This window comes from Rhineura floridana, chromosome 11 (assembly GCF_030035675.1).
Source record: "Rhineura floridana isolate rRhiFlo1 chromosome 11, rRhiFlo1.hap2, whole genome shotgun sequence".
Classification (NCBI taxonomy): Eukaryota; Metazoa; Chordata; class Lepidosauria; order Squamata; family Rhineuridae; genus Rhineura; species Rhineura floridana.
The window spans coordinates 30574071-30589045 of NC_084490.1; the positions used below are offsets into that span (position 1 = coordinate 30574071).

Sequence of the window (14975 nt, forward strand, 5' to 3'; positions counted from 1 at the left end):
TACTTGAAATTGGGCTTATTGTGGTAGGGTGTTCTTTAGGATTAGAATGCCTGATTTACATCGTCATAACATACATGCAGATTTTTGCTATAGTGCTCAGAATCCCCTCTGTTCATGGTCAGAAACAAGCCCTTTCCACTTACCTTCCCCACCTCGCTGTTGTCTCTCTGCTTATGTTCACTGGAATCTTTGCCTATGTAAGGCCTCCCATGGACACTTTTTCTGAATGGGATATAGCTTTTTCTGGGGTATATATCATCATTCCTCCCACATTGAATCCATTCATTTATAGCATGAGAAACAAAGACATCAAGACCGCTTTGTGGAGGCTCTTAGATGTTGGGCCTTCCTCTAAAACTATATTCAGATTGCTGTAAGAATTGGCTTATATATTTCTACTGCACCTACGTGATATTTTACCTTGTGCTATAAATACTTCACTGTTACAAGTGTCAAATAATGTTCATTCCACCCTTGTGAGAAATTGATCTTTGAGTGTGGCTGCACCTATTCTCTTGAACTCCTTGACTATTAATATCAAAAAGGCATCTTGGTTGTACTGTCTTTGACTCTTGATAAGACCTTTTTTGTTTAGGCAAGGCTGACATGTATGTATATTTGTTTTTAGAACTTGAGTTCACCTATACTGTGATAATTGTAGTATGTCTATTGTTTTTATCACTATGGTTTCCTTGCCAGGGAATGTGGGAGTTGAGTTGTCAGCACATGCTCAGTGGCCTGGGTGGCCAGTTTGGGGATGCCACCTTGGGGGGTTTGGGGCTCCAGGCCAGGGGATGCATGTTTGCTGATGATGCATGTTTATTGTTACAGGGTTTTTCTTTCGGTTTTCAGATCGCGTACCCAGGCCCATGGATTGCTTTCATGGCTTGTGACCTTAAATCTGTCTTAGGCATCGAAGCAATTGTACAGGGTAAGATTGATAAGGAAGTTCAGGCTGGCAGAGTTCTGAGCCCTTTTTCATCACCCCCTACCTGGGCTGTACTGGTGTCCCCCCTTGGCATAGTGCCCAAGAAGGCTGCCAGGGAAATTAGATTGATTCACCAACTGTCTTATCCATAGGGGCAATCCATTAATGATTCCATACCAGATAGTCTTTGCACTGTGACCTACACCTCTTTTAATCCTGCAGTATACACGGTGCGTGGATGTGACATAGGTGCCTTCATGGGCAAATGCAACATCAAGTCTGCTTTTCTTCTCTTGCCTATCCACCCGAATGTTTTTGAGCTGCTGGGATTTGCCTTTTCAGGTCAATTTTACATAGACAGGGCATCGCCTATGGGCTGCTCCATTTCTTGCATGGTATTTGAGTTCTTTAGCTCATTTTTGGAGTGGGCAGTCAAGAGATGAACAGGCTTGGATGCAGTGGTGCACTATCTGGATGATTCCTTTTTTTGTGGGTGGGGTGGGTTCCCATGAATGCCAGCATCTGATGTCCCAATTTTACAACCTGACTACGAAGTTGAGGGTTCCCTTGGCTACAAAGAAAATGGAAGGTTTGGCCCCTGTGTTAACCTTTCTAGGTATTGAGATTGACTCTGTGGTCCAGTGCTGTACGCTGCCCAGGTATAAGCTCGACCTATTACAGACCAAAATTCGAGAGGCTTCTGAGGCCAGGAAGGTTTCCCTTTCAGCCCTCCAGGAGTTGGCAGGGCATTTAAACTTTGCATGTAGGGTTGTTGCACTGGGCAGGTCATTTCTAAGGTGGGTGTATGATGTCATGGTGGGGGTTTCCCAGTCTTACCACAGATACTGTGTTAGGGCAGCCTTATTCGCTGGCCTAGCTGTGTAGTCCTCCTTCTTGCAGGACTCCAATGGGGTTTCATTCTGGAGGGAGGACCTCCTTCTGGAAGGAGAGCTACAAGTCCACTCAGACACATTGGGAGCATTTGGCTTTGGGTTGTTTTCAGGGCTTCCTGGTGTAATGGGTGCTGACCACAGACCTGGATTCAGGAGGGGCTAAGCAGGGATTTAACTTTTCTGGAATTCTTTCCCAACGTGGTCGTGGCCTACAGTGAGGCTGCAGAACTCTACTGTCCATTTCTGATGTGATAACATGATCACGGTCCAGGTTATCAACTCCTTTACGTCAGGGAACACTAGGGTTATTATTATTATTATTATTAATAATAATAATAATATTATTTATTAGATATATATACCGCCCGACTAGCAACAGCTTTCTGGGCGGTGAACAACAGAAATGCAATAAAATCACACAGTATAGTACAAAACATATAAAGATAAAACAGTCTAAAAACATTACAGCGAATTTAAAATTAAATGGACTTGAATTAAATGAAATTAAAATGCCTCACAGAAGAGGAAGGTTTTAACTTGGCGCCGAAAGGATAACAATGTTGGCGCCAAGTGTACCTCCTTGGGGAGACTTTTCCACAATTCAGGGGCCACCACTGAGAAGGCCCTAGATCTTGTCACCACCCTCCGGGCCTCCCTATATGTCAGAGCCTGAAGGAGGGCCTTCGTAGTAGACCATAGTGTACGGGCCGGTTCGTATCGGGAGAGGCGTTCCGACAGGTATCGTGGTCCCGCACCGTATAAGGCTTTATAGGTTAATACCAACACTTTGAATCTGGCCCGGAAGCATATTGGCAGCCAGTGCAGGCGGGCCAGAACAGGTGTTATGTGCTCGAACCGTTTGGACCTTGTTAGCAATCTGGCAGCCGCGTTTTGCACTAGCTGTAGCTTCCGAACTGTCTTCAAAGGTAGCCCTACGTAGAGTGCATTGCAGTAGTCCAAACACGAGGTTACCAGAGCATGTACAATTGATGTAAGGTCCTCCTTACTCAGATAGGGGCGTAGCTGGGCTACCAATCGAAGTTGATAGAACGCATTCTGCGCCACCGATGCTACTTGAGCCTCAAGTGACAGGGAAAAGTCTAAGACAACTCCCAGACTACGAACCTGCTCCTTTAGGGGGAGTGTAACCCCATCCAGGACAGGGTTACCATCCGATCGGAGAAACCATCCACCAACAGCATCTCAGTCTTGTCAGGATTGAGTCTCAGTTTGTTAGCTCTCATCCAGTCCATTGTCATGGCCAGGCAATGGTTCAGCACATCGACAGCCTCACCTGAAGAGGATGAAAAGGAGACGTAGAGCTGCGTGTCATCAGCATACTGATGACAACGCACTCCAAAACTCCAGATGACTGCACCTAACGGCTTCATGTAGATGTTAAAAAGCATGGGAGACAGAACCGAACCCTGCAGGACCCCACATTGGAGAGCCCACGGTGTCGAGCAATGTTCCCCGAGCACTACCCTCTGAAGACGACCCGCCAAGTAGGAGCGGAACCACTGCCAAGCAGTACCTCCAACTCCCAACTCCACGAGCCTCTCCAGAAGGATACCATGGTCGATGGTATCAAAAGCCGCTGAGAGATCTAGGAGAATCAACAGAGTTACACTCCCTCTGTCTCTCTCCCGACATAGGTCATCGAACAGGGCGACCAAGGCCATCTCAGTGCCAAAACCAGGCCTAAAACCTGACTGAAATGGATCTAGATAATTGGTTTCATCCAACAGCGCCTGGAGCTGGCCAGCAACCACTCGTTACAAGATCTTGCCCAGGAATGGGATGTTCGCTACTGGTCTGTAGCTGCTGAAATTTTCTGGGTCCAAGGAAGGTTTTTTCAGAAGTGGTCTCACCACCGCCTCTTTCAGACATCCAGGGACCACTCCCTCTCGTAAAGAGGCATTTATCACTTCCTTGGCCCAGCCAACTGTTCCATCCCTGCTAGTTTTCATTAGCCAAGAGGGGCAAGGATCCAGTACCGAAGTGGTTGCACGTACCTGTCCAAGCACCTTGTCCACGTCCTTGAGCTGAACCAACTGAAAGTCATCCAATAAAACATGACAAGACTGTGCTCCGGACACCTCGCTAGGATCAGCTGCTATAAAATGGGAGTCTAAGTACTGGCGGATGCATGAGATCTTATGCTGGAAGTGCTCAGCAAACTCATTACAGCGAGCCACTGATGATTCTACCGTGTCCTGTGGGCCAGGATAGAGTAGCCCACGGACAACTTTAAAAAGCTCCGCTGGGTGGCAAAGGGATGATTTAATAGTGGCAGCGAAATGTTGCTTTTTCGCCGCCCTCACCGCTCCTATATACAGTTTGGTAGAAGCACGAACCAGTGCATAATTGCATCCATCGGGAGTTCGTCTCCATCTCCGCTCAAGCCGCCTCCTATCTTGTTTCATCGCTCTCAGCTCTGGAGTATACCAAGGAGCTGTATGAGCTCTACACAGGAGAGGGCGCGCAGGAGCGATCGTGTCAGCAGCCCGGGTCATCTCTGCATTCCACAGATCAGCCAGAGCTTCAACAGGAGCGCCAGCCCTATCAGCCGGAAAATCCCCCAGAGCCCTTTGAAAACCTTCAGGATTCATTAGTCTCCGGGGGCGGACCAATTTAACAGGTCTCCCACCCTTGCAGAGGGGAAAGGCCACTGAGAGTCTAAATTTCAACAAGCAGTGATCTGTCCATGACAAAGGGAGAGATGTAAGACTCCCCACATACAGATCACTATCCCCATGTCCAGTAGCAAAGATAAGGTCTAGAGTATGCCCCGACATATGTGTTGGACCGCTAACATATTGAGACAGCCCCATGGTTGTCATGGCAGCCATGAAGTCTTGAGCTGCCCCGGACAAAGTGGACTCTGCATGGTTGTTGACATCCCCCAGTACTAATAGTCTGGGGGATCTCAGCAATACCTCTGAGACCACTTCCGTCAGCTCAGTTAGGGAAGCCGTTGGGCAGCAAGGTGGGCGGTACACCAAAAGGATTCCCAGCCTGTCCCTCTGGCCCAGCACAAGGTGCAAACACTCCAGACTGGTAACTGTATGGACATGGTGCTTGGTGAGTGAGATGGAACTCTTATAGACCACAGCGACCCCCCTCCCCGACCCTCAGATGTACCATGATGCTGAACCAGGTACCCCAGTGGGCAGAGCTGGGAGAGACCAACTCCTCCCTGCTCACCCACCCAGGTCTCGGTTGTACATGCCAGATTGGCTGCCACATCCACAATCAAGTCGTGGAGGAGGGAGGTTTTATTATGTACTGATCTGGCATTCAAAAGCAGCATCTGGAGATCTGAGAGTTGGCTGAGAGGACAACCAACAACCCTGCGGGTGTGAGAAGGACCGGAACAAGGCACAGCCACTACATGTCTGGGCCGCATTCCCCTTACCTGGCTCGTCCTTCTCACATCACCATACCTCCCTCTGCCCATCACTACGGCAATTGGGGCCCCCTCAAGTCCCCCCGCTTGATGAAAAAACTTCTTCCCGAGGCACATAGTAAAACGTATATACACAAGCACTTAAATATAAAAACAACTTATATACACAAACATATACACTCACACACAACTATACACAACTTATATACACAAACATCCACACTCACTCACAACATACAGTCATATATACACCCACTCATCCGATTCAGATCAGCAGGCTAAACACAGTCCTGCACTCTGTGCATGCAGACACCAGCTCCAAGATCTCTCATCTTCCCATGAAAGACACCACTCATAAGAAGTCCAGATGACCCACATCGGCAAAGATGAAGGGAGAAGCCACAGCAGCAGCGGAGCGCAGCCATGAGAGAAGACCGAGCGCAGTGACAGCAGCAGCAGCAGCAGAGGGCACAGCCGCAACGATGAAAAAAAGCAGGAACCGCGGCGAAAAGCGGCAGCAACAGCGGCAGAAAGGGAACTAGCCGCCCAGCAGTGACCACCCACAGCCGCAGCCCTGATGAACGGCAAGAGTGGTCCAAGCCACGACGAGGAAGGCAGCGGAGCCCAGCAAGAGTGGCAACAAAGAGCAGCAGCAGTGCCGACGGAGGCGGCAACAAAGAGCACGGTGGCAGCAGCAGCAGAGCAGCACAGGGACGCCAGCAAGCGACAGCAGACAGAATCCACACAAGCCGCGGCAGAAAGCAAAGCAGCGGTAGCAAAAGGCACAGGGCCACAACAGGAAACGCAGCAAAACGCAGCACAATGCCAGCACAAAAGGTAAGAGGCCTCGCTCATCCCCGGCCTCGATTTTTTACCTCTCCCAATTTCAAATCCAGCCGTCTTCATCCACAGCATACTCACTGTTCCAGATTTTCCAGGGCAGGGGAGGGAAGTGGGTAACACCAGAAAAAAGCATTCATCTGCCCACATACTCCCATAAAAGGCCCATACGATGTTCAAGATGTTCAAGATGTTAAAATAGATGGTAAAGTAGATAGAATAGATAAATGGCAGGAGCTCCAAACACAAGCTCCTCCACCTAGGCCGCCATCTTAATATTGTTTGTGGGTGCTGGTCTGCCATGGGTGCTGGTCTGCCGCCATCTTAATATTGTTTGTGGTTATGGGGCTGGTCTGTTCCTCTGTTCTCCAATGCTTGTGTTTTAATGTTCTTTTTCGGGCATGGCACATACTGGGTATTGACAATGGAGTTGCTGATGCTCTGTCACAGAATCAGAAGGAGAGGTTTCGACAGCTGGCGCCACTGGCCAGGGCTAAGCCGGATGCTGTGCCACCCGAGATTTAAGAGATTGGAGAGCAGAGTCAGAGAGGGCCATAAGCCTATCCATTGCATCCAGCTTGCTCACCAGCTATCAGAGAGCAGGTAGAGAGCCCCAGGAGTTCAGGCCCAGCAGGGGCTAGGCACAGGTGTAGCCTTTCCTGTGGATCACCTGCTGGAATTCTGGTGGATGGCAGGAGGAGGGGGCTTTCTGTCAAGACACTGGGAGGTAAGCTGGTGGGGCTTTCCTTTATGGCCAAGGCAGGGGGCTGTTGGAACCATCTGGAGGTCTTCCAGGTCGTGTGCTGGCTGGCTGAGCTAGGGAGCACCCAGCTGCTCTTGATCCCCGTCACACTTTTTTGGCTGACTTGCTACTGGGACTGTTAGGTTAGTAGATCAGCATATGCACTCACCCCCTTGAGGTTCAGCTGTTTCATGCAGCAGCCCTCACACTATTTGGGGGGGGCATTCTGGATCGGGAAGGTGGTTGCAGGATCCAAGTTGGACTCATCTTTACATGCCCTCCGCGGTCTGATATTAGTTTTGTGGGGGTTGTGCTAATATTAGGTTTCATTGGTCCAAGACAGACCAGCATCGTAAAGGGCGCACTATCATGTTATTGCCTTCCCCAATGTCAATACATTTGCCCGGTGTGGGCTTTTCAGAGGCAAGGGGCACAGACTTGGGTTACTTGTTTATTCATGAGGGGAAGTTCCCCTCACAAGGTTTCAGTTTTGGACACTTCTCAAACTAGCGCTTCAGGGCCTGGGAGTGGACCCTTTGAGGTTTGGGACCTGTCCTTTCAGGATTGGAGCTGCCTCCATGGCACCAGGCCTTGGGTTTTCACAGGCGAGGCTGCAGACTATTGGAAGGTGGAAATCAGGTGTGTATGAGAGCTATATTCGTCCCTTTGGTGAGCCTGAAGACCAGGGAGACTAACAGTTTACAATTATTTTGTTTTTGGCAGGTTGCTGGACGGGGACCGAGTGGATGTGCATCCTAATCTGTGGCCATAACATGATCTTCTGGGTGGCCATAGGGCCATGAGGTCACATTTTGTTTCTCAGTCAGTAGGCTGCGGTCTAGTGGCTTGGCCGGGGAGGGATGCACTGGGATAGGCTCCTACCCATGTTATTCCAGCAGTGTTTGGTGCGACAGTCCCACAGCTTGTGGTCATTCACCTGAGGGGGAATGACCTTGGTTTACTTAAGGACAAGGCCCTCAGTTTGCAGGGATATGAGAACAATGTTTCTTTCTTTATTTGTTTATTATTGGATTTATATCCCGTCCTTTCTCCCAGCAGGAGCCCAGGGCGGCAAACAAAAATGCTAAAAACACCTTAAAACATCATAAAAACAGACCTTAAAATACATTAAAACAAAATAACATTAAAAACATTTTTAAACAATCTTTAAAAACATATTTTTAAAAAGGGTTAAAACCATATTATTACAAAGCAATTCCAATACAGACACAGACAGGGACATGTCTCAACTTAAAAGGCTTTAAACGTTGGCCTATGGTTCATCTGATATGTTCGGACATACTCCCTCTCAGGGTCTGGACGTGTTTGGGGAACAAAAGGGTTTGGATGGGGTGGGTAAGAAAGTCAACCGGCAGATTTGGTTGGCTCTTCTCACACGGGATGGGTTGGTTATATAACACCCTTATATATAGCACTCTTTTTAGGGGCCTTAACATTCTTCTGCTATACATTGAGCTTTCACAATTATATAACTGGATGAGGCACACTGACACTTGAGGGGACTTCTCACATATTTTCCTCTTGTTTACTGAGTGCCAGAAGTGTATATTGCGGTGGCTGGTGCCCATTTGGGACTGGTAGGGTGGAAGCCAGGGTGCCCAATATAAGTACAGCCAAAAATAGGCAGAGACAGCACATCTAGTTCTGCCCTCCTCCTCCTTCCTGCTGAGTTCTATAAGGGGCAACACTGAGGCTAAGAATGTTAGGAGGAAGCAGACAGGAGGAGGGGCTGGCTGAGGATAGAATGAGACTGGTGAGGCAGTGCCCCACTTGCCCTAATGGACCAGCTGAGTAAACAGGTGGAATATCACCATTCGATTATTCAGAGGAAATCAAAATGGTCACAGATAGTAAGCCAGCTGTGTTGGTATAAGCCCACAGCAGAGTACGTAGAACCATTGGATGATTATTTGTCAAGAACTGCCTCAAATGTTGAATCAGTCTTCATAGCTCCCTATGTTGATTGAACTGGCTAATCCCTAACTCACTTGGGGTATGGAGGACAATGGGGCCAGTTCAATATACTGTATGGGGGAAGTAGTGATACAGGGTGCAGGTCTCTCAATACTGGTGCGTATGCTGGTACTATGATGAAGGATACTACCAAGACATTGCATCTGGATTACTATGTGTGTATTCTGCTGGCATCCAAAAATCAAGTCTGGTTTTCATGCATATATTTATAATGGAGTGTGCTTTTCCATCCATATTCTTTCATCATCATTTAGAAGCCAAACATTTTCTTCAAATGCACTCAGAACAGGCAACGGGCCCCTTCTGGATCAAATTTCAGATATTGTGCTATATCCCACTCTTTCAAATAAGAGGTTCCCCCACCCAGACAATCCTGGTGCCTCAACACGAAAACATTTGGGAACTATACTTGGATATGTGAGATAATGTTATACATAGATTTCACCCACAAATATGACTGTTTTTCGGGCATTGAGAAGATTGCCCACTAATTATTTGTTTATATTTGCTAGAAACATATAAGAAGCCACACAGAGCTCAGGAGATTTGCAACTGCATTTTCTGATCAGGTGTGCTGGACTCTTGGGAGTAAGATCACCAAAGACCAAACAGACTTTAATAACTCCCCTTCCCATTCATGCTGTCACTATTTGCTGATGTAACACTTGGCGACTATCATCTTTATGTATGCAGTCTTTTAAAGGCAAAAATATCAGCTACATATACTGTGGTAAGTGCCCGAGGAAGATAGAAAGAGCTTGATTGTGAGAATGTTTGACCTTGCACACCATCAATACATTGAACCCTGAAAGCAGCTAGAGGAGAAATTGGATCTTACAATTAAAGGTATTTCAAAACATTTAAGGGGATTGGGTTGCTTCCTATTATTTTGGTGCAATCTAGAGGTGTTTCTCAACTATTTCTTTTCCTATTACCTATCCATTTTCAAGTGGTCTCATATATTAACATGAGCAAAGATCACCTGATACAGTAAAAATGACCAGAATAAGTGTAATATTACAGTAAGTGCCAATGCAGGAATTATTGTATCCCACTAATGCCCTGCAAATTACTGTTTATTCAACAGAGCTGTGTGTGTGATGATGAGGATGAAAGAATGAACCCATGTCAGATAGCTGTTCCTGTTCTATATCTACAGTATTCTATGCAGGACGTCTGTGTGACTAAGGGTTGAAAACTGGAGAGGACCCATATGTCAGGGGCAGATATACTGTATGCTTTCATTATCAGTTGCAATCTTTGGCATCTCTAGTTACAGAAAAAAATAGATAGCAGGTCAGCAGTGTGAAAGATCTTTGCCAGAGATGGTGGGAATCTAATAGGAGTCAGAGTAGACTAGCCTTCCCCAATCTGATGTTCTCAACATGTTTTGGACTTCAACTCCTATCAGCAATAGTTAGCATTGCCAATTGTTCAAGACATTTGATAAGTACCAGGTCAGGAAATACTGGAGAAGACACTAGGCAAGATAGATATGGGAAAGGATCATAGCTCAAGTGTACATCACATGTTCAGTCCTTGGAGTCTCTAGGTAAACTCTTGGCTGAAACCTTGAAAAAAATAGCCAGCCAGTGTAGACAGTATAAGCTAATAGGAGTAGTGGTCTGAATATAAGACGGGTTACTATGTGTGTGTGTTTTTGAACTGCCATTATATAGACTAGCATTGTGTTAGAGGTGATATTTATTTATTTATTTGATATCCGCCCTTCCTCCCAGTATGATATGGAAGCTATTGTGTGGTCAATGAATTCTGACATGCAGATAGTCACATTATGGTGCAGTCATCAAACATGCAAATGATTCAAATAGTTAATATTCATCACACATCATCATTTTCTCATCATTCAAATCGCAAACAAGTAGCACCCTGCATGATGGAATCTTCCTGCTCTCAGTTGAAGGAGGGAATGAGACAAAATATCTCCCATTTCTTCTGTCCCATCCTGACCATATACTTCAAATAGGGTTTAAAAGACACTTAAGACCCCTCCTGAATTCTTTGCTGATGCACTAGGGTGGAGATAGGTGTTGCCTGGTTCGGAACACGAAAGACTGCCCAGTCTGGGCCCACAGATCAGATCCACATGGCAGACGGGGGAGCTGTGCACAGCCCTCATAAAAAGTTCCTAAGCGTCCCCATTTTAACTGGCACATCTAAAGCAAAAACAAATTACATGTGCATGCCATAGCAAAAGCCAGGTCCCATTGGTACAAGCTTGGCTAAAACAATAAATACAGTTGTGGGGAAGTCAGCTAAGATACATGTCAAACAAACAAATCTTTCTCTGGGATTCTGTGGGATTGTTTTCCTGGGACCCATCCATGGGGATAGTTCCCATCTCGAGAGGATATCTGTGAACTTGTAACACGTTTACTCTGGCATTCTTTTCTGTTATATATATATGTGTGTGTGTATTTAATGAAGCTTATTGATCATCATCACTACTGATTAATTGCAGTAAAGACACCTTTACTCACCATGACATCTGAAATCTTAGCCTGTCATTAGTGGTATAGAATGATCCACTTGTGACAGAGGTTTAATCAATAATTTGGCCCAAGCAAGCACTGCCTTAAGGAGTAGAGACATAACATATCTTTCATTTGGCAGTTCTGCCTGAAATCACAACTATGCAGCTGCAGTTTCAATTTGAAATTTATTTCCAAGTGAAAACAGTGGGAGCTTCCTTTCCAAGGTAAAGAATAAGAAGAAAATTGTTTGAACATCAGTTGACCACGTCATATGTTTATTAGCATGTTTACTAAGAACCCCCCCCCAAACCATGTAGACAAGTGGTAGTCAGTGTCATGTTCTCCAAATGTTCTTGCATTACAGTTCCCACCATCGCTGATCATCCTGGCTGCATCCTGGAGTTGTAATCCAACAACATCTGGAGTTGCTATCCATGAGGCAGACTATGCAGGAATAGAAAATATAGGTTAACTCGTAATCAATCATATTTTGTATTACAAAGAAGATTTATATTTGTTAGATTGACATCATCACTCATGATAATTTGATAATAATACATATAGCATTTCCAGTTTATAAACTGATTATTTCATCACCTTTGATAATTATATTTGTTTGCCCTGTATTGGTTTAATCAAAGGAATATCTGGTGGATTTTATTTCTATAATTGAAGAATCCTGTTTCAATTAACAAAGCTTCCTTCTTCTATAGATAGCACACAAGCACTGGAGACAAAAGGAGCAATTTTACTTCTGTGTCTACATTTCTGCTGATCAAAAAATATGAGGAGTTTGACACTTCCTGACATCTTCTTCTACAGAATGCAGGAACAGAAAATATTTTAATTCATAATCAATCTTATTTTGTATTCCAAAAAAGATGATTTGTCAGATTGACATCAGCACTTTGATCAGCAATTTGATAATAATGTAGATACTAGTTTTAACTGACACTTGGATTATTTCAGCACTTTGCTAATCACAATTGTTTGCCCTCTATTGGTTTAAAACAGGAATATCTGGTAGATATTATTGTTATAATTGATGAATCCTGTTTCAATTAACAAAGCTTCTTTCTTCTACAGATAGCACACAAGCACTGAAGACAAAATGAGCAATTTTACTTCGGTATCTACATTTCTGCTGTTGGAATTCTCGGAAGTACGAGAACTACAGATCTTACACTTCTTTGTGTTCCTAGCTCTGTACTTCACAGCCATGGTTGGGAATCTTCTCATCATTGCTGCAGTAGCCCTTGACCATCACCTTCATACTCCAATGTACTTTTTCCTAACAAACTTGGCCATGATGGACATTGGCACTATTTCTGTCATCATACCCAAATCTATGACCAATTCCATTATGAACAGCACAACAATTTCTTATTCTGGTTGTGTGGCTCAAGTTTTCTTCTATGTCTTCTTTGGAGCATCAGATCTTTCCCTTCTAACTATAATGGCGCATGATCGCTATGTTGCCATCTGCAACCCATTACAATATGAGACAATTATGCACAGAGGAGCCTGCCTTCAGATGGCTGCCATTGGATGGGTTATTAGTCTTCTTTATGGCATAGTACACACTAGTAGCACCTTTGCAAACACCTTCTGTTCTAATGCTGTCAATCAGTTCTTCTGTGAAATCCCAAAGTTACTGAAGCTCTCCTGCTCTGATTTTTATTTAGTTGAAGTTGGGCTTCTTCTGCTAGCCTGCAATATAGCACTAGGATGCTTCATTTTCATCATCGTAACATACATGCAGATCTTCTTTGCAGTGCTCAGAATTCCTTCTGTTCATGGTCAGAAAAGAGCTCTCTCCACTTGCCTTCCCCACCTCACTGTAGTCTCTGTGCTTATGTTTACTGGAGTCTTTGCCTATGCAAGGCCTCCCACTGATGCGTCTTCTGATCTAGATATGGTTTTTTCTGTGACATATACCATAATTCCTCCCTTGTTGAATCCATTCATCTACAGCATGAGAAACAAAGAGATCAAGACTGCTTTGTGGAAATTCTTAGAATGTGGGCATTCTTCTCAAACTTTATTTAAAATTCTATAAAAATTGGATTGTATACTCTTCTGCCTGTGTCTGATTGGCCCTGCAATCAATTAACCTTGCACTATAACCATTTCAATATTTACTAGACATTATTCACTCACTTCCTTCTCCTTATTCTCCATGTCATTTCTGCTTGTTTGTTCATCTTTACTCTTGTTTTTCCCTCACTGAGCTATGATTTCTCAAGTGGTTTACAAGTCAGTCCCTCCTCCCAGAGAACTCTGAGGATTGTAGCTCTATGGGGGAAATGGGATTCTCCTAAATGCTCTCAGTTCCCATCACAGATTATACTTTCCAGGTTGTTTGAGGGAAGCCATGACTTTTTAAAGTGCAACAATAAGGGAATAAATGGATGGTGTGAATGTGGTCTTACCCTGTCACTCACACCCACACATATAGCACACATACACGCACATGTAGGCAGGGATGCATTCATACATCATAAACACACTCCCCCTCCACTGACACACACATACAAAGGAAGGCATACAACTCCATGCTTCTGCCAATCTGTGCCAATCAGAGAAGCTGCATGTGTGGGATTTTCCCAATAGCACAGGTCTGAGCTGTTAGAGGACAAATCCCTCATAGTTTAACCCAGCACCCTGTTGGGGAGGGCGCTACCTTCCAAAGGTGTCTCTTTCTGACCTTGCAAAGGCACCTCTTCTTCTTATGCTCTGCCCTACCTAGCAAGGCAAAGGTAGTAAAGAACCTGGAATGAGCGCTCCTTCCTGTTCCTGGAGCACTCTGACATGCTAGTCATGGCAGCGTGAAACAGAAGGGAAGCCTTGCTTTGCCTCAGGGTGCCTCATGCAGACCCCAATTCAACTCAGGAAATGTTAGACACACACATGTCAATGCACTGTGCTTCAGCTCAGGATTTGGAATTTGTCCAAATCCACAGAACATCCCTAATATTCAGTAACCCATGCAGAAATCTAATCCATTTTCTGGGATTACTCTATAGCCAGTTGGGCTCCCTTGAGACACAGTTGGTACAGCATATTTTACTGATTTATTTTTATGAATATTAAGATACTACCTTTACTCCTATGGTCACAGGCTGGCATACAGAAATAACGCATGATGAAACTGGACAGGAAGTATGCCAAATTAAAATTACAACAAAAAAGACAGCATAATAAAACAGTGCATGAGGGGGAAATGCATCAAATTCATCCAAATCATCGTCTAATGGAATGGAGTGAAAGGCCAAGATGTCCCTCTGTGTGTGTGTGTGTGTGTGTGTTAGTGATAAGTCCCATATTTTTCAAAGAAAATGTGTATATCTCTTAACTGTAAAAATCTCTGTGTGGTTTACATAAACCTCATGGAAATACCACGTCCTGTGTGATTGTTTCTTTATAACCTGCTTTGTGTCTGTCAGATCATAGCTGTAGATAGAGCTATTTTCCCATTGCACTTGGTTATCTGAGATAATGCTAGATATTGACTTGACACTTAATTGTGATTGTTCTTCGTGCAACGTGACACATAGTGCATGTGTCCATTTTTGTTTTTAAAGTTGCTAAAAAAGTAGATGAAGTGACACAGTAGCCTGGAGTTGAGGAGTTCCAATAAAGTTTCTGATTAGGAGAGCTGCAGTCTTGAGAC

At 44.9% G+C, this 14975-nt stretch overlaps 1 protein-coding gene across 1 annotated transcript; it reads left to right on the forward strand.

Moving 5' to 3' along the window:
• The first annotated feature begins 12410 nt into the window (after window positions 1–12410).
• On the forward strand, window positions 12411–13361 carry LOC133366599 (olfactory receptor 14I1-like). The gene has a single exon (XM_061589864.1). The coding sequence runs from the start codon at window positions 12414–12416 to the stop codon at window positions 13359–13361; it is 948 nt and encodes a 315-aa protein (XP_061445848.1). The 5' UTR covers window positions 12411–12413.
• Window positions 13362–14975: the final 1614 nt, after the last annotated feature.